This window comes from Megachile rotundata, chromosome 1 (assembly GCF_050947335.1).
Source record: "Megachile rotundata isolate GNS110a chromosome 1, iyMegRotu1, whole genome shotgun sequence".
Taxonomy (NCBI): Eukaryota; Metazoa; Arthropoda; class Insecta; order Hymenoptera; family Megachilidae; genus Megachile; species Megachile rotundata.
Window position 1 is genome coordinate 21,880,181 of NC_134983.1, and position 22,805 is coordinate 21,902,985.

Here is a 22,805-nt window from a genome sequence, read left to right on the forward strand (position 1 = left end):
AGTTAAATATTTGGTGTGAAATTTTCGTCCATAGGAAGCACGTGTTTCATGAATTGCTGATTCCGTGGTATTGCATATATTTGTGCCGTCACGTTTAAAATTGCATTTTCATACAAAAGCGCTTTGTTCATTTAACCAACGTTATTTGTTTTTCGGTTAAGGTCACAAGCCAGACACCAACGCTAACACTAGTTTCTTTCTCGTAAAAGAAAGACGAACTTCCTCAGTGAGAGCTTTGTTCTATTTGATCGCGGGAAATTTGATCGATCCGTGGTTTCCGGCTAAATTTCAGTTTGATTATACGATAGTTTGGAACACGTCGCGCTTGAATCGATGCTCCTAATTTTCCCTCGACTTTTCTGTCTTGATCGTCCTACATCGTTTGTGGGTACGTGTGACCCACATACGATTCATTACGAAGGTATCTTCTTTCGTAATTCAGCGACGCTCCGTAGATCAACTCCGAGTGTCAGATAGAAATTGTTCTATGAACATTTTCGCAGTCCTTCGAAGAAGGGTTCAAATATTTGTGCACGAAGTCGTGAATTCGCGGACGAAATTTCGCGAAGTTGAATCGAATGCAAAAGCGGCTAGTTTATACAGCAAGGCGATCTACGATAAACATTCGAGTTCGGGTCATTTTCAAAGATAACGAAACATTATTGTAACATTGTTATTATTTGCCATATTGTAACCTTGTGGACTTAAACTGCAAGAGCTAAATTGTTACCTCGTGGTATACTAATTTTTACTTGTCATTATTAGTCAAGTAAAATTTATACGAATTATCGTGAATACTAGCAACACTTATCTATTATATGTTAATAGAATTTTAAATTTAAATTTTCTCATTTTGCGTATTCTCCCTTCCAGAAGCTTTGTTTTTCAGTACTCGTATTTTTTACGAATGTATAAATCTTCGACTGTGCGATTCATTAAAAGACGTAGGAAAGAAGCAGTAAACCAAAGGTTGTCCATTATTGAAAGATCATTTTGCATAATGAAATTCGAAAAATTATGCGAAATGTTCTTTACTGAATGTTTGAGATAAACGTAAAAAACGATTCCAGAATGTGGTAAATAACTGTGTTTTAATCAGTACAGTTTGCAAAACTAACTTAACTGCATATTTAAATTTTTTAAACAAAACTATTCAGACAAAATAATAATTATTTTTTGTATTGTATTATAACTAGATGTGTTATAAAGAAATTCTCAAATAGTTTTTGCAAAACGAACTTTACTTAACTGCATATTTAAAGAAGAAGTGTTTGCTCTGCTAGAACGTCGTCGACGTAGAAATTTCAGCATGATTTTTTAAATAAAACTATTTAGACAAAATAATAATTATTATTTTTTATTGTATTGTAACTAGATGTGCTATAAACTCTCAAATTTGTGAGTGTCATTCAGAAATATACCAATTAAGAATACCTATCGTGTTTCTCAAGCCGCCATTTTGAAAATTGCACAACTTCCCAATGAACTTTTTCCGGAGTCTGCACACTGATAAATTCTGTCCTTGAAAGTAGAACCATTGTTAAGTGGTCTACCACCTAAATTTACTATTCAACAAAAACGAGACGCTCGTTACTATTCAACAAAATTACTATTCAACAAAAATGGCGCTCGAAAAAATATAAGTCGTTGAAATATCTCTTCGAGGAAAAGATAATCCACCGTCATTCTCAGACGATTACGGAATATTCTCGAACTTCAACAATAATCACTACTAAAATAGAGTTTTGTAATAAATCACTTGTCTATAAGGAAACGAAGATTACTGTAAGAAGATTAACAAGTAGCTGCGGGACTTTGAACACAAATGTGCAACTTTGTCTTGCAATCGCGTAGATACTGCAATAAAAAAATGCAAGGTGTCCTTACTCGATCGTATCTTTAATCGTATATTGTAAGCTTTTTACTGTAAGTGAAAAGATAATCGCAATCGACATTCAATGACAACATAATACGTCAACGTACGTTATATTCGCATATGACATACACTACCGTCCATAAGTACCCGGACACCAGCGAAATATGCATTCGCGTTGCATGAAAGTTATTCAAGTATCTGCAACAGTAACTAAAATCGATTTTTTTTCTGCGAAGGTCAGAATACTGGAACGTTTTTCCATTGATAATTCTCGTTTGGAATTCATGTCTCAATGGAAAAGAAGCTATAGACGAACTAAACCGAAACTGTCGAGTGCGTAGCGTTACCTCCATTCTTATCTCCATTGAGGGAACCTAAACACCTACCAACAGTTCACAAACACTTGAAACATATCGAAGAACCCTCTGAATACGTTCTGCACCATAGAAATGAAACACAGTAGAAATGAAAATTTTTTTTAGAATCGAAAGCGTTTCATTAGATTCACAAATTTGGACTTTGTACTTCTGGACATGAATTTTACTTTCACACTTTCGTTGTATAATTTGTACTTAAAAATTAATTCTATTACGTTATGACACCTCAAAAAAGATAATAATAATTATTACAAATGATATGATAACCCTAAATACCTTTCGTACAAAGTTCAACTATGTTTTATGTAACGAAACCAAGTGTCCGGATACTTATGGACGGTAGTGTATCTTCACATATGTGGCATATGTTAACACGGTTATGTTAAAGAATCGATAAGAAACAGAAACAATTTAGTAAATTATAGGAAGGTGAAAATTATGATGTTTAAGAAAAAAGACTTGTTTAGATTTTCTCGAGTCATCAGCAGGTCTCTTATGATTTTTGAAGAGAATAATAGTTTATTAACGCTACTCCTGTAGCAAGCGTTCGATGACGTATTCTCAATGTCGTTCGACGAAATATGATGAAAATGCGAGCGCAATGTATCGTAATCGACTGGTAAAAGTATGATACATCTGTCGTAATACATTAGCATGTATAGCACATGCATTAACGTGGTGTATGCAGTTTTATACGGAGCCTCGTTTATGTCGCGTGGTTCACCGACTTTCACCCGTTCGACACTTTCACCGATGAAAATCTGTACCGACTAAATCGTCTCTAGTGTGCTCTAAAGACCGTCACACGTGTCGTTGATTACGGTTTTTTCGCTTCCCGCACCTTTGATACTACGAATAATTTATACTTCATGGGTCTCTTCAAATAAATAAGCTTGTGACTCTTGCTATGTATCTGTAATTATTATCAAACAAATCCTATATGTTGGCTTCTTATAAAAATCCTGCATGTAATAAAAATCCTACTTGTTGGTTTTTTGTAAAAATCCTACATGTAATAAAAATCCTAAACTTATTGTTAGATTTTTTGTACAAATGCTACACGTGTTGCATATAAAATTAAATTACATATAATCACTATAATAAGACTACAATAAACATAGAAGACTAATTTATGAAACAGCGAACAACTTAGTAAATTGCAAACAGCGTTTGAACGATTAATTAAAAAATCATATTACGAATATAAAATCTGACATATAATTAACTAATTAATTATGAATTCGTAAAAACTGCGATTATGCATTGTAGTTGCTAATTCTCATTGCATAAATATTTACCTCTGAGGGGGCATTTTAAATGGTAAAATAAATTTTCGGACTGTAAAGGGTTGAATCCAATGGCGCCTGAGGTGCCTTTCGAGTGCAAAGGCTTAATTCTTGATGAATGCAGATTTCAAGAGGATCGCTTCAACAAATTGTGTAATTTATAGTAAAGAACTTGTGGAAATATCATTTAATCGATTAGTTAATTTTAGTGTTAAATAAATTAAACTCTATCCAGCCCCTGTTGTAGACAACCTTATCGATAAATAAGAAACTTGACTTACCCATTGACTTCCACCAAATAAATTCTCGTAAGATATCTGAATTATCCACTGTAACAAAGAAAGATTTATCGAACCTACTTTATCGAGTGAGAAATAATACAGAAAACTGTATTAGTTAATCGATGGTTAATAACATATCAAACTACAATACTAAAGTATCGTTATTACAAAAAAACATCCCTCTATGCTATTACTTTCATCAGTCATACTCAGATGGCGGTGGAGACTCTATTTTAAAAAATGATAGATGAAATTCAAAATCATTTAAATCAACAGTTAGTCATTTTTTATTCATACACATATGACCTCAAAATTATTTTAATATGTGCGAGACAAAATAAATTTTTCATAAATCTTCCACTATTTTTCATTACGAGATCTATTTTTGTTCTTAACATTATTGTACGTACTAGAATTTTGTTGGGAAGCAGAAGAACATGTTCATTAAAAATTGTACAATTTAATCGTCGTAAAATAAATATTTCTCTTACTTACATCGAGTCGTATTGTACAAAGTTTCTTACACCTACGTCGTTAAAAATGTCATTTCGCATCACATTGGATTGAGACTTTTTCGAATTGAGGCATTACAAACAATTTATACAAAGGACTGTACATTGATCGTAGGTCAACTTATAACTATAACAGACTCTCGTTATAATATTCTAACGAGAATGGCAATCTTGCGGGAAACTACCACGATTACCAATTATAACATCGTAATTAAAGTTCAAAGTTCGAACGATTACTTTTGAGTCAAAACTTTTGACTATCATGCACGTTTATACGGGTTCATTCATAAATTGCTCCAGGAAGTAAGCCTATAGTATTATAAAAAATTAAAAATAGCGTGGTCGTTAAGGCTACGTTGTACAGGGCGCTCCAAAATTAATTCACCAAAGTTATATGACACAAACTTAAACATTTTCTTAAACGAATCTGCAAACGTTTCTCTGATTATATAAAAGATATAACAAGGGAAAGAATTGAAATTCGTTGCAAAATTTTGTCGTGTTATGTCGAGGGAATTAAACTAATCAATGACTTTGTAATCTAATCACTTGGTCACACAATTTTGCTAGTATTATTATTGTGAGCCAATGATCAGAGAAATCCCAACAAAATCAACAAATGTTACATTGTTCCTTTCTACCTACAAAGTAACTACAACTTTGAAACACCCTGTAAGTACAGTAAACTGCAAGCAATCGACCGTTAATATCAAGTGATTTCCCTGAGTTGCATTTCAAGTTTACGTCTCTTGTACCTCTAATGACATTTAACGAGCTAATTGCTCCTCATTTACGAATAGCCCTTTCGTCGAAGGTACGTCAATTTTAAGATATTTTTACTATCTGAATCTAATGCAGAACTATATATAATATGTACAGCTGTTTACAAATTGAAACATGAAAGTGGGTGTCTGTCAAATGTGCCTCAGATTCGAAAACAATCGACCCGATCTTTCAGTAACTCGCGACCACTTATCCTACGATTAATCCGCCACGAATCAGGCTTGTCGAATCGTGGAAGAACATAAAGGAATTGCGAACTCGCGAATGCGAGTTGTATTCGGCGATTTGAGCAATGACAACGTTGCCGACCGACAACGAACTCGTCAGGTTCCTCTGTTTACGGGAACTGAATTTGGCAATCGTGTTCCTAACTCGAATAAATATCAGCTAGGTGTATTAAATATCAATGGCGGATTGCGTGTTTAGGTCAATGTCAAATTTTCAGGAATATTTTGCTGAAATTGTAAGTACCGATTTTAGATGGTCCCAAATATTTTTTGATGGTCCCAGAATCCGCCATTGCTCGAAACTCTTGGAACGCTACTTCGATCAACTGTCTTTACATTCCATAATATCTATGTTCAATTTTTCTTAAACGAATATAGTCGATTTGGATCCTGCTGTACAACCTCAGATCTAATTAGCTAGGTTAGCTTCTGAACACCTGTCGCAAGAAAATACCTACCCTAGAATTACAAGAACACCTAGAATAGTAACAAGAACATTTGATTGCTACAAAATCGTAGCATAATCGTTCCAAAGATTTTCGAGGACTACGTCCCGGACTTTCCCTATAATTTGCTCAGTCAGAACTTACACATGGCCACGTAAGCATGCACTAAAACACGCGACACGCACGCACAGAAAGCGTAAAAGATATAACCGAGTGATTGTCCACCTTCTCGGAAGAAGGTTGCATCGAAATGTCCTCGCGAATGAAAAACCGCGTGATGTCTCGACGACCGGCTCAAGTTATCGTCCGTGCCGATCGGCTCGAGTTCACCACCATCGCGTTAATTATTCCTTGAACCCCCTGTTGTCGATGAACACTCGATTCCTGAGACCGCTGTCCGAGATGTAACCGGTCGCCATCTTGTACTGGTTCGCGTACATCTCGCCGTTCTCTTTGGCATCTTTGCGCGGCACCGAGCCGTTCTGTTCTCGCCGCAACTTTTCCTCCGCCTCTCTCTTCTTCTTCTCCACGGAGAACTGCTTCTTCTTGTACGACTGGATGTAGAAGTCGCGGAAGAGGAAGTAGAACATGACGGCGTGCATGCCGATCCACCAGACGAAGGCTTTCGGGTAGTTGCAGTCGATGAAGAGGAGCTGGAAGGCGTGGATCATTACGAGGACGAATTGTACCATCTGTAACGCGGTCAGGTACTTCTTCCACCAGAGGTAGGGCTGGATTCGGGGTCCTAAAGCGGCTAGCAGGTAGTACGAGTACATTACGATGTGCACGAAGGTGTTCAGCAGGCCGAAGAACGTGCTGTGGCCACCTGCGAGTCAGAAAATAGGGTTCTTTTGTTATCTTCATTATTACAGTGCGATAAAATAGCCTAAGAGATGTACAGAGTGTTTATTTTTTTCTACTGTTTTTCTTTATCTTCATTATTAAATGCACTGTGCAATAAAATAGCCTAAGAGACATACAGAGTGTTTATCTCTCTACTGTTTTCCTTTATCTTCATTATTAAATGCATAGTGCAATAAAATAGCCTAAGAGATGTACAGAGTGTTTATCTCTCTACTGTTTTTTTTTATCTTCATTATTAAATGCATAGTGCAATAAAATAGCCTAAGAGACGTACAGAGTATCTATCTCTCTCTACTGTTTTTAAAAATGTTACGGAACTTGAAACTGAAATGCTGTCTTAAAAAATTCGACTTTTATATTACGAGAAGTATCGACAAGTTTATGTTGACAAGATACTAAAAAGTCTACGAAGAAAATTTAAATACACGTGAAACCTGAATAAAGATGAAGGATAAGAAGTGGAGATAGCCTTACCTGGAGTGAATTTGACGCCAAACCAAACGGACATCGGCATGCACCCATGATGTATCACATGAAGGGTCGATATGTGGTTATTCTTCTTCCTCAAGACAAAGAATATCGTGTCCATGAACTCTGTGAATTTGGAGAAGTAGTACCACCAGCAGCCATGAGCCATTCGAAGCGCCAAAGGACTGTTGGAATAGTCTACCGGCTGGCAACGGAACGAGTAGTGGCCTCCCCATCCAGACATCACAGACTGCAATCATTTAAAAATAAGTAAGATGCTCGTGAAGGGAAGATATTCTCTCAAAACCTTCGAGTGCGCTTACCTCGTAGAACAACCATGCAGAGAAGATGACTTGGAAGAGATTGTAGAATATCATAACCCTCCTCAGATCGAAAGGTTTGCGATTTTCCATGAGCTTAGGACCTAAAACCTTGACGAAGTAGACGTAACTAAGACAGATAGCTAGGGTCGGGAACGGACTGCTCATCAGCATCCAGTCGTTGACCCTAGGATCGCTCTTGTTGTCCATGAGGTCCCGATAGCCATCGTAAATCGTTCGCACAACTTGCGCCATCTGAAAGCGACATAACATCCTTTTTTACAATTCTGACAAGTGTTCGTTCATAAACTTAATAATCCACAACGACATTAACCTGTTATTAGCATTAATACCTATTAACATTACTGATTTACACGAAGATTACCGACGTTATGAGGCATTAAATTGACAAATTGATTATGAATATCCTCAGGGTAACGCGCTCGTTATCTACGAATAATTAAATAGACAGGATTGCAAAAAGTTCGAAGATCGTTTCGGTTCACATGATGGTTCCCTTTCACTGAGGTTTTCTCGAACCTTCGAGGAACGAGGAACGCGGTTGCTGAATTGGGTCAGAAAATTTCCGCGATTCTAGTTTGGAAACGAGAGCGAACAGACCGAATGACAGGTCTATCTACATGCACTAGTTATGCACCTATATTGCACGTGACAACATTCATCGACCGTGAGATTACAGGTTTTTATTAGAATCGCTTTATAAGTACTTTAATGAGCTCTATGTACGGGTATGATTCACTAGTTATTATCTTCGATACCAAAGTTCGAAAACTTTGTGAACTTGTAAATTAAACTTGTAGACTTGTAAACTTGTAGACTTGTAAACTTGTAAACTTGTAAACTTGTAAACTTGTAAACTTGTAAACTTGTAAACTTTGCAAACTTGTAAACTTGTAAATGGACATTTACAATGTCCATTCGTGGACTTGCAGAACTATAGACTTGTAAAAATCGAAGAATATAATGATCTTCAATAATCATCAGTCATTTAAAAAATAAGAAGAATGGTTAGACAAATTCTTTTTCTGTATACTGTCTGTTATAATGTTCTTTAACATCCTTCACCATTTTCGTTTCGTAAAAAAAATAATGTGTATGGTAAATTTTTGACGATACACGTAAAATGTGGGAAACAAAGAAAGTATCATTTACAGGGAAGCTAGCGACAGACTCGACCGAGCGTCCATTTTGTAATTCGATCTCAACGCAGGTTCGAAAGGAAAAGTAAACTCATCAAACACCGCAAGAACCTGTTTCCGCTACGAAAAAAGATCCTCTCGCTAGTTCTCGTAATTCTGTTTACACGAGTAATTTTATGCCCTTATAAAATGCCCCAAAATAGCTTGAAAATTTCAGCGTTTCATAAACATTGAAGTCGTAAATCGATAGATATTCAAAAATAAACGCGTGTTAGTCTTCTATAATTTAACTAGTCTAGATTAATAGTCATATTGAATTAATTCGAAATAATTTGTTAACATTCATGAATCAACGATAGACTTAAAAAAATTACGTCTAGATTCACGGAATGATGTAACTACCGTTATCCATTTATGCGGCAGTTGAACCGCTCGATCTAAAGTGGACTTCGGAAAAAAAGTAACGGGACAGTTTTTACAGTTTATCTAAAGCGTTGTTGTTGAATAATTATAATCGAATCAATGAGAACCGTACTACGTGACGAAAGTTAAACAAGGAAGATCCTTGATCGGACTAAAAATACTCATTATTATTTTTAATTATGTGACACTTCCTTATTGATCATGATTGCGGTACATTCTTAATTTTATTTCTTTCCGTTGCTTTAATTTTATTGCCTTGAATATGGAACTCGATGAAAATACGAGGAAGATTGGACGCGTAATACAAAAAAATGGAAAAGGAAATATATGCAAATTGATGGATGAGTGAACAAACATTTCATCAAGGTTTCTTTTGATACTAATATATGGGTATCTGTTGCATACAAGAAAATTACCTCTCTTGAGAGACCCGAGTGCAAGGTTACGCCTGAGTGCGCCTTGCAAGGACACTGTATGAATTTTAAGTCTGAAATAAATTTGTTGAGGATGAAATTTGATGTTTATAGGGTGATTCGAAAAATAATTTGTCGTTCTTTTGTAATGTAATACGCAAGCTTAGAGTCAAAGTCAAAGAGTCGGTGTGATTAGGTACTGTACATTCCAGGGAGAAGCATGAGGTTATGTCCTGCATCGCTTTAGAAACAGTTTCGTTCAAAGCAAAGAAATATAGTTTCATTCAAAGCAAAGAAATATAGTTTCATTCAAAGCAAAGAGACACAATTTCTTTCAAAGCAAAGTAAAACTATTTTATCAATAAACTGACATATTCACAATCACATCATACTAATAAAATTTGAAAATGAAGTTTTAGATTTCTAGGTAACCTCATTGATATGCTCATTATTGCGTTTCAAAAGCAGGTCACTGCAGTGCCATAACGCATATGCGATATCACAAGATCTGACATTTATTATCGTAGACGCAATATACGACGTTGCAATAACAACAAACATGTTAACAAATGATTTCGATGTTATGACGTATGCATGCATACAAAGGATGTGTTTACGCGTCTTTACGTTAAACAAAATAGATGTGTCCACATCTGATCAATATCACATTTCGTATAAATGTAATGCTTCAAAAATTTGAAAATGTAATGCTAATGACTTATAGAAATCATGCAAAATGAATTGAACTTTATTGTTGAATTGTATACTGTTGAATGCACTGTATCAGACAAAGTCGATGATCGGTAGCTCGAAAACATGGCGGACGAGTTCTGTAGGAGATTTCAATGCAACATCTGAAACTGTAGCAAGGAGGACGTTTCGACATCCACTCAAGAATTGTTCTTCCAGATTCTTGCAAAAATAGATTAGGACTTTGCTTTTATGAGAAGCTTGATTGTTTGCGAAAGAAATAAGGAAACGACCACGACGTACGTAATAGTATTATGGTAAGAGTACCATAATATTATACTTTGGAACAGTTTTAACTTTACAGTTTGCATATTTTCATCTACGGATTTTCTAATGGAATCTAGCATTAAAAATTACTTGGACAAAGAGTTCTACTGGCGTAAAGTTCCTGGAAAACCATAATTTTTGTATCTCGTTGGTCAAACAGAAATTGCTGATGCAAAGTTGATTCAACTATTTATCGTTGTTTTAGTAAGTTAGCGGGAAAGTACAAAATGTATGCAATAAATTAGTCGATGACGTTGGTAGCTAATTAGAAATGCAGATAAATTTCAAAGAGTAATATGATTTTGAGTAAATACTTTCAATTTCCGGTAATATATCGATGAAAATCGAACACCGTTTAATCTTAATTCCAGTTTAATCGTGAAATTTAATCTTACTTGAAAATCTTAGGCAATTGAAAATGTCAGTGGATATCCGTAATCAGATATACTTGATTACCCAGAATCAAATTCGCCGTAAAGAGAATTTACACAAAGAGATTTTCTTTGTTAAAGTCCGCAAGAGATTTGTGCCGCGTACATGCAGAAATGTGAACGGAAGTTGTTGGTAATTAAATTCACGGCCTTCGCATTCTTTTTTTCTTACAGAATTATTTGTTAAAATTCGACATGTATCAATCGAGATAAACGTATTTCGTGATAATAATCTTCTGACGTATTTATAATAATTCTGGAATTTGCGTAATGAAACATGAATTTAACTGTCAACGTAATCTTTTATCTTAAAGAATGAAATATCTTGCGCAACAATTATTATTTTTTATCGTTTGAGCGAGTCAGCGGAAGAATGTGTACGATGAATTAATCAGCAACGATGTGTGGTACTACAAAGACGAGGAGACTAAATGTTTACTATCGCAAAGACACGAACGTGATAATATAAATCATCGATGACAAAATGTGATAATCATACGCGGGTAATGGAATGTATAAATTGACGGGTTATTTAAAATGTCAATGAGCGGAGTAATCTGCGATCTGTGGTATTTTATCGAGTAACGCGTGATTATCTAACGGGTGGTAATTTAACGGATGGTAATCTAACGGGTGCTAATTTAACGGGTGGTAATATAACGGGTGGATATCCAACGCGTAGTGATTCAACGCGTGGATATTCAATGCGTAGTAATGCAATGTGTGGTAATTCTAAACGTAGGAATCTAACGCGTGGTAATCTAACGCGTAGTTAACCAACGCGTAGTAATCCAGCGTGTGGATATCCAACGCGTAGTGATCCAACGCGTGGATATTCAACGCGTGGATATTCAACGCGTAGTAGTTCAACGCGTAGTAATGCAACGCGTGGTAATTCTAAGCGTAGGAATCTAACGCGTAGTTAACCAACGCGTAGTAATCCAGCGTGTGGATATCCAACGCGTAGTGATCCAACGCGTGGATATTCGACGCGTAGTAGTCCAACGCGTAGTAATGCAACGCGTGGTAATTCTAAGCGTAGGAATCTAACGCGTGGTAATCTAACGCGTAGTTAACCAACGCGTAGTAATCCAGCGTGTGGATATCCAACGCGTAGTGATTCAACGCGTGGATATTCGACGCGTAGTAGTCCAACGCGTAGTAATGCAACGCGTGGTAATTCTAAGCGTAGGAATCTAACGCGTGGTAATCTAACGCGTAATTAACCCGCGCGTAGTAATCCAGCGCGTGGATATCCAACGCGTAGTGATTCAACGCGTGGATATCCAACGCGTAGTAGTTCAACGCGTAGTAATGCAATGCGTGGTAATTCTAAGCGTAGGAATCTAACGCGTGGTAATCTAACGCGTAGTTAACCAACGCGTAGTAATCCAGCGTGTGGATATCCAACGCGTAGTGATCCAACGTGTGGATATTCAACGCGTCGTAGTCCAACGCGTAGTAATGCAACGCGTGGTAATTCTAAGCGTAGGAATCTAACGCGTGGAAATCTAACGCGTAGTTAACCAACGCGTAGTAATCCAGCGTGTGGATATCCAACGCGTAGTGATCCAACGCGTGGATATTCAACGTGTAGTAGTCCAACGCGTAGTAATGCAATGCGTGGTAATTCTAAGCGTAGGAATCTAACGCGTGGTAATCTAACGGGTGATAATCTCATGTGTTCTACCGTAGAGTATCTAAACAGTAATAATAAATATAACAAAACATTAAAATCTTACAACAAATGTAATAACACATCAAAATCGTGCAGCAAATATAATAACAATTTTACAATTTTAATTAAAAATCATCAATTATTAAAATTTAATAAATAATTGTGGACCACTACTAATTTTTATACCAAACTTTCTTTGAAGAGTACACAAAAAATTCTACGCGGAGACAAAGAATGTTTAAGTAACTATTAAACACGAATTAACATAATGGTAGCTAATTGCAACGTGATTAACGACATTGTATATTCGCCGTAAGGAAAACATGAAGTTATTTCAACGAGAAGGATATTCAGCTTTATAAATCACAATCGAACGATCAATAATGTATTTAAATTTCGTCGCATCTCCGGCGACCAAGGTTTTCCCGTGTAACGCTGATCGTTCACTGTACACTATGTACATCCTTTGTTCTCATTTTTATTATCCTTGTTCTGAGAAACTTGTATCATTCGCATTCAAATCAGTATGGATCAAATGATGTGAGCGTTACACGTGTCTTGAGGGAAATGTATTAAATTGCTGTCAATGGGATGGTTAATTCAGTCATTTTTCACAAGTTCATTCGAAATAATACTTGGTACATATTTAAAAAATTTGGGACATTTTAAAGAAATGTAGTATTTTTAGTACTTTTGGTATTTTTAGTATTTTGGATATGTTGGGTATTTTTAGTATTTTTGGTATTTTTGGTATTTTTGGTATTTTTAGTATTTTTTAGTAGTTTTGGTATTTTAGGTATTTTTAGTGTTTTTAATATTTTTGGTATTTTTAGTATTTTTTAGTAGTTTTGGTATTTTAGGTATTTTTAGTGTTTTTAATATTTTTGGTATTTTTAGTATTTTTTAGTAGTTTTGGTATTTTAGGTATTTTTAGTGTTTTTAGTATTTTTGGTATTTTTAGTATTTTTAGTATTTTTAGTATTTTTAGTATTTTTAGTATTTTTAGTATTTTTAGTATTTTTACTATATTTAGTATTTTTTACTATTTTTAGTATTTATACTATTTATACTATTTTTACTATTTTTACTATATTCAGTATTTTTACTATTTTTACTATTTATACTATTTTTAGTATTGTTACTATTTTTAGTATTTTTTGTATTTTTACTATTTCTATTGTTTTTACTATTTCTACTACTTCTACTATTTCCACTATTTCATTATTTTACTATGATATTATTTCACCATTTACACCGTTGCACCTATTCCACTATTTTACTACACCATCATTTCCCTACTTTATTATTTTACTATTTTACCATCTGTATCACTTGCACCATTTATACTATTTCACTATTTCCTACTATTTTACCGATCACATCACCTTCCTATTTTATGATACCACTCTCTCTCACATCCATTAACGAATGCAATAATCCCTCATCCATTTTGCATTAAAACAATAACGCTTTCCCAGAATTTTACGCTTCAAATATAAAGTGTAAGTGGAATTTTACGATACTTGTTATCAAACCGCGTTCTACTGTTCATCCATTCGATTTCAAAATACAACGACCTAATAGTTTTTTAATGTAAAGTCGCAAGCTCATAAATTATATGTTGCAACTGAAATGATTGTTCTTCGTGCGAGTCGCTTCTTAAACGCCATTTGCTGCCTGGTCAGGTGCATTCTTCTCCCTTTTGTTCCCATCTAACGAAATCGAACGACTCTCTCTCTCTCACTTTGTAATCGCCTCGATTACCAAATTCGTCGAATGACGAATAAATATTCCACTCAGATAGAATAAAAAATCATTCAACCGCATTTCGGTCCAGTCATCTTCGGGAAAAGTCATTTGTTCCGTTGCCTTTGGCTTACGTCAGCGATCGACAATCCATCTTTTTACGATCACTGTTGCGTAATTTGGTGGTTCAGTAATATTTGACGAGATATAAATACTTCTTTGTCATTTTTTTAATTTACTTATTTAGAAATAAGTTACATATATTTTTTTTTAAGACTTCACTGTACCTTCTGAGGAGACATTTTAAATTACAAAATAAATTTTTGGAGTGCAGAGTTTTAGAATATATTTGCAAATTGTCAAATGTGGAAATGTTATATTTTTTTCTTTGACAAAAGTAGTAGATTAGTCGGAGAATTTGTAAACCACAGAGAAGTGAATTGTAGAGAAGTTAATGTGGAGCTTTTCAGCGTGAAGCAGTTAACTATAATTAGGGCAATCTCAGCACGAAACTGTTTCACTGCGATAATACCATCTCCTGACAATTGTTTGAATTTTGCACAATGATGATTCTCGTGACAGAGTAAACTACATCTACGAATTGTATTTATTCTGGATGTTATAAACCTTGTAAATAATACCAAAATCTCTATATTGCAATATTCTACGAGTGTTTCGAAACACCTACTGAAATATTTCAAAAAAACAACAAATTTTTAATTTGATCACTACGTTTAATCGCTACGATCTACGTTCAGATGCCAACAAAAAAATTCAGTTCATTACTGAAATCTTTCCACTGAAAAAATTACAAATGTCGTCCAAATTTTGAAAAATACAAATGATCAGTAAATCTTAAATAAATCAGTAACTTTATGAATTAATAAAAAAGTAACTAATATGTGAAATTTTACAGAACTCGAATCGTTTAAATTTTGTTTTTGTTCCCAAAATTTTGATCCCTGTAATTTTTAAGTAGGTTGTTTCTGTGTGAATTATCGAAAAGGTGTTCCATAATTACGCGTGTCCACATACAAGTCAAGCAGGACATTTACGGCAGAACGTGAGCAAAATCAAATAAGTTAAAAAACACCGTGTCTACTTGTATCGAAACGAAGACCTAGCGTGAATTCGTTATTGGCAGACATACGTTTCGTCTAAATTTGACTTTGCTTACTCCTCGAATAATTCCGCGCAAGAAGCGGCAATATCTTGTGTAAATCTTTGCGTCTGCGTTTGCGAAAACATGAGGCTCTTGTACACTTCGTATTTTTTAGAAATATATTTTGTCAAATATTTTGAATAATTGAATCAATGATTAACGTCTCGGTTGTCATGTTAATATTTTCCTATATATAATTCTTATTTAATTCTTTTTTATTTTATTATGCAATAGTTAGTTTAATTGTTACTTTAATAATATGTTAGTTTGATAAACTTTGATATAATTATGAATGCTGAAATTATGAAAATCATCTAATCGATTTCCCACAGTTTTCTCCACGTTTCGTGCAATTATGAGTTAAAATTACTAGGTGGATAATTTATTTCAATTTCGCGATCCAGTGTGGAATACGCAGAGAATTCTAAACATGCATAACGCAACTCGTCTCGCGTCGTCGACTATTTCGAACATTCATTCATTTGATATCCCCGAATTTAATAACTTTAACCCTTTCACTGGATTATCTGGTTCGGTGAAACTAATTTTTTACTTAATTAGAATTATAAATGAAAGAAATTGAAAAGCTCTGCGATTGTATTTCAATGTAGTTCTGTCGCGGTACCGGTTAGGTTATGGGACGCCATTATGGTAACCTTAAGTCCCTTACACAATCTTAATAATAATTAAACTCAATCGTGGTTCACATATAGATGAAGCTTTTCATGTTAAAATGTTACACTTGAAAATTTAGAAATTTAAATTATTTTTTTCATTAATAAATTAATATTTCAGGTAAATATTTTGATCAATGCAAATTCTTTAATATTTACAATTAAGTTGCTGATTAAAGTGTCAGTTCGTCATTTTGGGTTACCAATGTAATTTTACTAAGATTCAAAATTAATTTACTTACTAACGTTTCAGTTAATCATTTCAAGTTATCAGAAAAATTATATTAATACTAAAAATTAATTTCTTTATCAACGTTTCAAACAATCATTTTAAATTACCAGTGCAATTGTATTAACACTAAAAATGAATTTCTTTACTAATGTTTCAATCAATCATTTCAAGTTTCCAGTGCAATTGTATTAATACTAAAAACTAATATGTCTATTAACATTTCAATCAATCATTTCAAGTTACTAGTGCACTTGTATTAATAATAAAAATTAATTTCTTTACTAACGTTTCAAACAATCATTTCAAGTTACCAGTGCAATTGTATTAACACTAAAAATGAATTTCTTTACTAATGTTTCAATCAATCATTTCAAGTTTCCAGTGCAATTGTATTAATACTAAAAACTAATATGTCTATTAACATTTCAATCAATCATTTCAAGTTACTAGTGCACTTGTATTAATAATAAAAATTAATTTCTTTACTAACGTTTCAAACAATCATTTCAAGTTACCAGTGCAATTGTATTAACACTAAAAATTAATTTCTTTACTAACGTTTCAATCAATTATTTCAAGTTACCAGTGCACTTGTATTAACACTAAAAATTAATTTCTTTACTAACGTTTCAAACAATCATTTCAAGTTTCCAGTGCAATTGTATTAATTCTAAAAATTAATATGTCTATTAACATTTCAATCAATCATTTCAAATTACCAGTGCACTTGTATTAATACTAAAAATTAATATGTCTATTAACATTTCAATCAATCATTTCAAATTACCAGTGCACTTGTATTAATACTAAAAACTAATATGTCTATTAACATTTCAATCAATCATTTCAAATTACCAGTGCATTTGTATTAATACTAAAAACTAATATGTCTATTAACATTTCAATCAATCATTTCAAATTACCAGTGCACTTGTATTAATACTAAAAACTAATATGTCTATTAACATGTCAGTTAACAGAGTCACAAGTTGATTAATATCCAAAATCAATTTCTCAATGTTAAACTTCAATTATTCCCTTCAAGTTACATCTATGTACAATGTAACTTAGTCACAACGAAACCCTATAAAATAACCCTTAGTCACAAACAAACCTTATTCATCCTTAAATAATTAACCCTATTCATCAAACTTAAGTACACTTCTGACCCATAACATCACTATAATCCCACACCCAAATACTTATATAATAATAATATATTTAATATATTTAAGTACTTAATATACAAACTAGTCTAAAGTACAACAAAATATAAAAACAGCAAAAAGTACACAAGAATAAGTACACCAAACACACATGTACAATATATAATACCGTCAAAATATTTTCATATTCAACTCGCAAAGATGCAAAAGTCAACTCACTGTGATAAATGAAGTGCTCTTATCGAAATCGCAGAACACGTATCCTTTTCTATTCACAGTTGCCAAACAATCGTTGTCTATCTCCGCTATCTAATCGCCAATAAATCGATAAGTGTTCGCAGGGATTCGGATCACTTAGATTTCGATCGAACCTCCGTGGCGAGGAGAGCACCTTCGTGCTTGACCACCTTCGAGGAAACTGAGCTACCGCCATCAAAACCGTGTTTTATATCGGCATAAGCTGGTAACACCTGTGCGTGTATACCGGTGTGCTAGCACGCTGTCACACCGTGGGGTAACAACACCGACCCCACCAGCCTTCTCATGCCGATTTCTGCCTTCTTACGATCTCTGTCGATCGTTCTCGACTGTCCAAGGGTCGTTCGCGTGCGCGTGGTCGTTCCTCCAGCTTAGCACCGATCTACCAAAATTCTTCAAATTCGTTTGCTCGAACTCGTGTGTGCAAGTGTCAGTGGAAGTGTCTGAAATACGAGCCTGTGGATCAAGGTCTCAATGAAACTTTTTGAATTTTTAATTAATATGGAACTTTCATGGTTTTGAACTTTCATTGTCGGAGAGAAGCTTGATAATGTAACAGAGTAGTAAAATTGTGGTGTGGTGGAAAGAGTAATAAAATACGACGATGATAGAATAGGAGCGCTTGGTGGATCTGGACTAATAAAGCAGTGTGATCAGTATAACAAAATTGTCGAAGATATTGTAGATATTGTAAGATACTGTAGATACTGTAATAATCCAGTGAAAACATTTCAAGATTTCTTGTATCCAGTCAGAGGTAGAGGTTGTACTATTTATGAGGAGTCAGAATCATGCAATATTCAGACAAAGTTGAAATTTCATGTCAATTTGGTAATAACTAGCAAATGACTGAACTCCAAATTCAAGTATCAAAACAGTCGTACAATGATATTGTTATAGATACTGTAATGGTAGCTCAGTGAAAATGTCCACATTTCTAAATTAGCTTGTATTCACTCAGACGTTTAGTTCAAGCTCTTGTACTATTTATGAGGAGCGTCAGAATCATGCAATATTCAAAGTTGAAATTTCATGTCAATTTTGTAATAACTAGCAAATGATTGAACTCCAAATTCAAGTATCAAAACAGTCGAATAATGATATTGTTATAGATACTGTAATGGTGGCTCAGTGAAAATGTCCACGTTTCAAAATTTCTTGTATTCAGTCAGATGTTTAGTTCAAGCTCTTGTACTATTTATGAGGAGCGTCAGAATCATGCAATATTCAAAGTTGAAATTTCATGTCAATTTTGTAATAACTAGCAAATGATTGAACTCCAAATTCAAGTATCAAAACAGTCGAATAATGATACTGTTGTAGATACTGTAGTGGTAGCTCAATGAAAATGTCCACATTTCTAAATTAGCTTGTATTCAGTCAGATGTTTAGTTGACCCCCTTGCATTATTTATCAAGTGCATAAGTCAGAAACATGCAATATTAAAACTGACAAAGAATAGTTCTATTCTACTAGACCTAACATATGTTCACTACTAATAGACTGTGCGAATAATTGAATCCTCAATGATTGAGTCTTCTAAGTCCACCTAATAGAGTCCTCCAAACTCAATCCTCAGAATTAAATACTAAAACTATGTTCACTAGTAGTAGGATAGACTGTGTGAATAATTGAATCCTTAATAATTGGGTCCTCCTAAGTCCACCTAATAATTGAGTCCTCCAAATTCACTCCTCAGAACTAAATACTAGAACTTCGTTCACTAGTAATAGAACAGACTGTGAAAATAATTGAATCCTCTATGATTGGTTCTCCTATGTCCACCTAATAGAGTCCTCCAAATTCACTCCTCAGAATTAAATACTAGAACTATGTTCACTAGTAGTAGAATAGACTGTGTGAATAATTGAATCCTCTATGATTGGATCCTCCTAAGTCCTCCTAATAATTGAGTCCTCCAAATTAAGTCCTTCCTCAAAATTAAAAGTACTGAAATTGATCACAAAATACGAATCAAGGGGTTGAATAACCTTCTATATAGTAACAACGTTCTCCTAAGTCCACCTAATAATTGAGTCCTCCAAATTCACTCCTCAGAACTAAATACTAGAACTATGTTCACTACTAATAGAACAGACTGTGCGAATAATTGAATCCTCAATGATTGGATCCTCCTAAGTCCTCCTAATAATTGAGTCCTCCAAATTAAGTCCTTCCCCAAAATTAAAAATTCTAAAATCGATCACAAAGTCCGACACGAGTCAAATAGTGCAAAGGGTTGAATAACCTTCTATATAGTAACAATGTTGTCCTAAGTCCAATTGAGTCCTCCAAATTAAATCCTTCCTCAAAATTAAAAATTCTAAAATCGATCACAATAGTGCAAGGGGTTGAATAACCTACTACAGAGTAACAACGTCCTGCCAACAATTTATGGAAAAGAGTAACCTAACCTTTGTCTCGATAAAAGACGTCAACGTGCTACTGAATAACAAACGATAAGAATTTGGTTGATATTATTTTCAACTGCGTCCAACATCGATGTAAAGTGTCTGACAAAGAATTTATTTTCATTGTAGTATACGTGATACATTTGTTAATCTGCTGTGATTTTTATTTAGATTCGTTCTTCAAGGTTTTCGAGGTGAATCTCAAGTGCAAAGCTGCAATTAGTGGATATTTTTTAAGAGGTGAATTTTGTGGTATGAATACAGATTTGCTGCTGTGTGTTATTGTACTTTATATGAAGCTTGGAGAAACTGCGTTGTAATGATGTACAAAAATGTAACAAATGTTAAAAAAAGTTCAAGGTGAGCTACATATTTATTGTAGATCGCCTCGCAGGTGCAATAAAACCGGTACACTTTGCAATCTTTTTTTTTATTAGACACCTTATTGTATAAACTTTTTTCAGGGAAAAAAATGTCTGACAAATGGATTTATTTGTAACTGTGCTTCTACAATTATTCACTGCAATTTGTATAACATCATGACATTTTGTTTATGTTTCTTAAACATGTTTTACAACCTTGGTACGCTTATAATGTGATACATATAGTGCATACAGTGTACACAGCTTTAGATACAAGTTGAGGAAGCAACCCCTAAAATTCTGATCACATTTTACATTTCGATCAATCATGTTATTACTAGTTTTATTCTTATGGTGTTTATTTGAAGTCATGAACAATCGTTTCAAAGATATTTTGTGTTGAAGTCTCTGTAAAACATACGCATATTTTTATAACATTGTTTTTTTTTTAACATTTTCTTTATGTTTTTTTTAACATGTTTTGCAACCTTGATATGTACATAATGTATTATATGGTGCATATAGTGTACACAGCTTTAGGTACAAGTTGAAAAAGCAACCCCTAAAATTCTAATCAGGTATTGCACGTTGGTCGATCATGTTATTACTAGATTTATTATAATGGTTTATTTCAAGTTATGTACGAACAATCGTTTAAAAGATACAATCGTTTAAATTTTGTCTTAAAGTTTCTGTAAAGCATATGCATTGGCCAGGAGCCAGGTATGCCATGGTATGCGATACAGGGTGTCTTAAATCGAAAACGATGCATCTTATAAGAAGATACAACATCTCAGAAGCTTAACAAAAACTGACAAATTATTACAAAAAACAAATTGACAAATTGTTACAAAAAACAAATTGACAAATTGTTACAAAAAACAAATTGACAAATCGTTACAAGAAACAAACTACGACATAAACAATTCATCCAGCTATAAAACAATGTAGAGAATCTTAAAGACAACGATTTTAAACGAAACACTGTATCTTCCACGATAATACACTACCGTCTGACGAACAAAACCGACGTACATATTTATTCAAAAATATTTGTCCATCCATTCGTCACGAGTTTATCTATTTCCGTCCAATAGAGGAAGTATATTTCTACGTCCGCAAAATATCAAAAGAATATTACGCAATTCAGATGTAAGTGCTTCACGAGCAAAGTTCCTTCTTCGAATTTTGGAATTCGTTGTTTATGACGTAGTCTTCAACGCGTACCATAGTTCAGCAAATACTTCGGTGACCACGTGTCAACAGTGAATTATTCATTTATACGGACATATACGTATATTAATCGATTTATGGTAATTTGCTGGCACATCCATCACCGCTAACTCGTAATTAGACAAATAACGAGGAGACCCATCTCTCGATCACGTTCAAAGACTCCTTAGGTTGCAACCTAACCTATAGTGTTGGATATATACTTGGTTATTTCTGTAATGAAGTCTACTAGATAATTTCGAGTATAGTAAAAGGAAAATTGTTAGGTAATCCTTGCGGTAATTTGATGAGTCTTGTGACGGATTTAGAATTTAAAGGTGGTAAGTTTTACGAGTGAATTTGGGGGAGTGAGAATTTCGGGATGTGAGAATTTTGGGGGTTTGAGAATTTGGGAGATTGAGAATTTGGAAGAGTGGGAATCTGGGAGATTGGGAATTTGGAAGCTTGAGAATTTGGGGGGTGGAGAATTTAGGGGGTTGAGTATTTGGAAGCTTGAGAATTTGCAAGCTTGAGAATTTGGGAGATTGAGAATTTGGGAGCTTGAGAATTTGGAAGCTTGAGAATTTGGAAGCGTGAGAATTTGGGAGCTTGAGAATTTGGGAGAGTGGGAATTTGGGAGCTTGAGAATTTGGAAGCTTGAGAATTTGGGGGTTTGAGTATTTGGAAGCGTGAGAATTTGGGAGCTTGAGAATTTGGGAGAGTGGGAATTTGGAAGCTTGAGAATTTGGGAGCTTGAGAATTTGAAAGCTTGAGAATTTGGGAGCTTGAGAATTTGGGTGCTTGAGAATTTGGGAGCTTGAGAATTTGGAAGCTTGAGAATTTGGGAGCTTGAGAATTTGGAAGCTTGAGAATTTCGGAGCTTGAGAATTTGGGAGCTTGAGAATTTGAAAGCTTGAGAATTTGGGAGCTTGAGAATTTGGAAGCTTGAGAATTTGGGAGCTTGAGAATTTGGGGGTTTGAGAATTTGCAAGCTTGAGAATTTGCAAGCTTGAGAATTTG

The 22,805-nt window shown here is 34.3% G+C and overlaps 1 protein-coding gene across 1 annotated transcript; it reads right to left on the reverse strand.

Moving 5' to 3' along the window:
* Window positions 1-4,260: 4,260 nt before the first annotated feature.
* On the reverse strand, window positions 4,261-18,006 carry LOC100877913 (very long chain fatty acid elongase AAEL008004). Its single transcript, XM_003700474.3, has 4 exons — window positions 17,762-18,006; window positions 7,444-7,695; window positions 7,127-7,370; window positions 4,261-6,614 (listed from the first exon to the last, which is right to left on the reverse strand). Exons 2-4 carry the CDS (start codon window positions 7,693-7,695, stop codon window positions 6,133-6,135), a joined length of 978 nt encoding a protein of 325 aa, XP_003700522.2. The 5' UTR covers window positions 17,762-18,006; the 3' UTR covers window positions 4,261-6,132.
* Window positions 18,007-22,805: the final 4,799 nt, after the last annotated feature.